Source organism: Mandrillus leucophaeus, unplaced genomic scaffold, assembly GCF_000951045.1.
Source record: "Mandrillus leucophaeus isolate KB7577 unplaced genomic scaffold, Mleu.le_1.0 Scaffold162, whole genome shotgun sequence".
Taxonomy (NCBI): domain Eukaryota; kingdom Metazoa; phylum Chordata; class Mammalia; order Primates; family Cercopithecidae; genus Mandrillus; species Mandrillus leucophaeus.
The window spans coordinates 11,783-13,720 of record NW_012101610.1 but is presented as its reverse complement, the minus strand read 5'-3'; the positions used below and the strand labels follow the sequence as shown (position 1 = coordinate 13,720).

General features: G+C 38.0%; 1 protein-coding gene across 1 annotated transcript in view; it reads left to right on the top strand.

Annotated features, from left to right (window-relative positions):
* Nucleotides 1-1,938, top strand: part of LOC105536637 (putative uncharacterized protein CRYM-AS1) — a 36,609-nt gene that overhangs the window by 32,705 nt on the left and 1,966 nt on the right. Inside the window, exon 4 of the mRNA XM_011976038.1 lies at nt 651-778. Coding sequence (XP_011831428.1) covers nt 651-778 — 128 coding nt within the window. The remainder of the gene's footprint in view (nt 1-650; nt 779-1,938) is intronic.

The window sequence follows — 1,938 nt, the reverse complement described above, 5'->3', positions numbered from 1 at the left end:
CCTCCAGTTTTTGTCCATTCAGTATGATATTGGCTGTGGGTTTGTCGTAAATAGCTCTTATTATTTTGAGATACGTTCCATCAATACCGAATTTATTGAGAGCTTTTAGCATGAAGGGCTGTTGAATTTTGTCAAAGGCCTTTTCTGCATCTATTGAGGTAATCATATGGTTTTTGTCTTTGGTTCTGTTTGTATGCTGGATTACATTTATTGATTTGCATATATTGAACCAGCCTTGCATCCCAGGGATGAAGCCCACTTGATCATGGTGGATAAGCTTTTTATGTGCTGCTGGATTTGGTTTGCCAGTGTTTTATTGGGGATTTTTGCACAGCTAAGATGGAACTTTCAAAACACTGTTTGAAGCATCCTTTATTCCTTGGTTTACTTAACTGTATTTATTATAACAATTTATTATGATTTTAAACTTGTGGTCAAATTTTTTAAAACCCCTAACATTTTTATGCACTCAAGGTATCCATTAGTTCATTATGTCAGTGTTTCAGCAATAGTGTTTTGAAATTTAATAACAATATTTTGGTAACCTTTTATCCATGTAAAATAGTCTCCCATCTTACATGTAGGAAGAGCTATCATATATTTTGCTCTTATATGGACAACTCACATATTAGACTTTTGTCTCTCTACAGTTCTAGGCTTTTCCACAGAAGAAGAATTTGAAGATTACGTTAAGGAAGTAAATAACTCTGAAAAGGTTCTGGCTGCTATTGTTTTTGATCATGACTTCAAAAATAGCAATGATCCCCTGCCACTGAAGGTGAGAAAGTTTTATGCAAAAACCTCATATTTCTACTTCCAGTTTCCAGAGATTTAATGAAGTAGAGGTATTTGTTCATTTTTCCATTTTGTAAGTGGAGAGACCATAGCTTTCCCAAGATCATAGTGCTTATATGTGGTACAGCAGGGATTGGAATCCAGATCTAACTAACTTCAGTGTCCGTGCATTAATTTAGTCAGTGCCTCATGCTGATGTGGAAGGAATTGTATTAACTACCTGCCAGGCTTTATTCATAAACTGGACTCATAGGAAACGCTGACAATTGTGGACATTGCCTCTGTCATTGCATCTGATAGGGCAACTGTCTGTAGCCCTACAGATGATGGTAAAGAAAATGCACATTTCCTGGGACAAAACACCTGATGCAGTAAATAAAACATACGCATCTTCATTAGCAGGGAACACAACATGAAATTTTTCCTTTTTCTTTTGAGTGAGTCTCATAATTTCTCTTCTAATTATAAATAAAGAAAATAACTCGAGGACTGAAGCAGGCTGAATCAAAATTAGAACATCTGCAAACACCAAGGAAGATTCTGATAACAACCCCCCAAGGAGGAGAAGCAAGGACAATGCTTTGAACTTGGGGTCTCTGGTGTTGAGTGAAATAACCAAAGTACAACATATAGATATGCCCAGAGCCAACATTCTGCATTTAGGATACAGATGGTTGTCGAACAAAAAAGTAAGGAAAACTGCCAGGTTTTAACTAGGGTAATAGGTATCCGTTCATTCCACCCCATAACTTCCTCCGTATAGGTCAGTGTCCCTCAAGATGGTGACTCCTATAAACTGATGCTGATCTAGGCTCAGTGGTATACACTGGGCTTGGCAATTTAAATTTAAATTGGTGCAATTGAAAACTTCACCTCTTCTGTCTGGCATGGTCTCCCTCTCCCTGCCCTATATTTGGCTTGCACATGCTTACCTTGTGCAACTGCTGCTGTGACTTTTTCTGTGTTGTCTCTTCTGACCACATGTACCCCTTCTCTCCTACATCCTTCCATGAATACCTTAACCATGTGTCTGTCACTGAGTTTATACTACAATGTAAGTATGTTTCGTCAACTAGAATTTGAGCTCCTTGAGGAATAGGGGCTGCCTCCTTGAACATGGGATAAGTTCCTAAAACTTTTGTC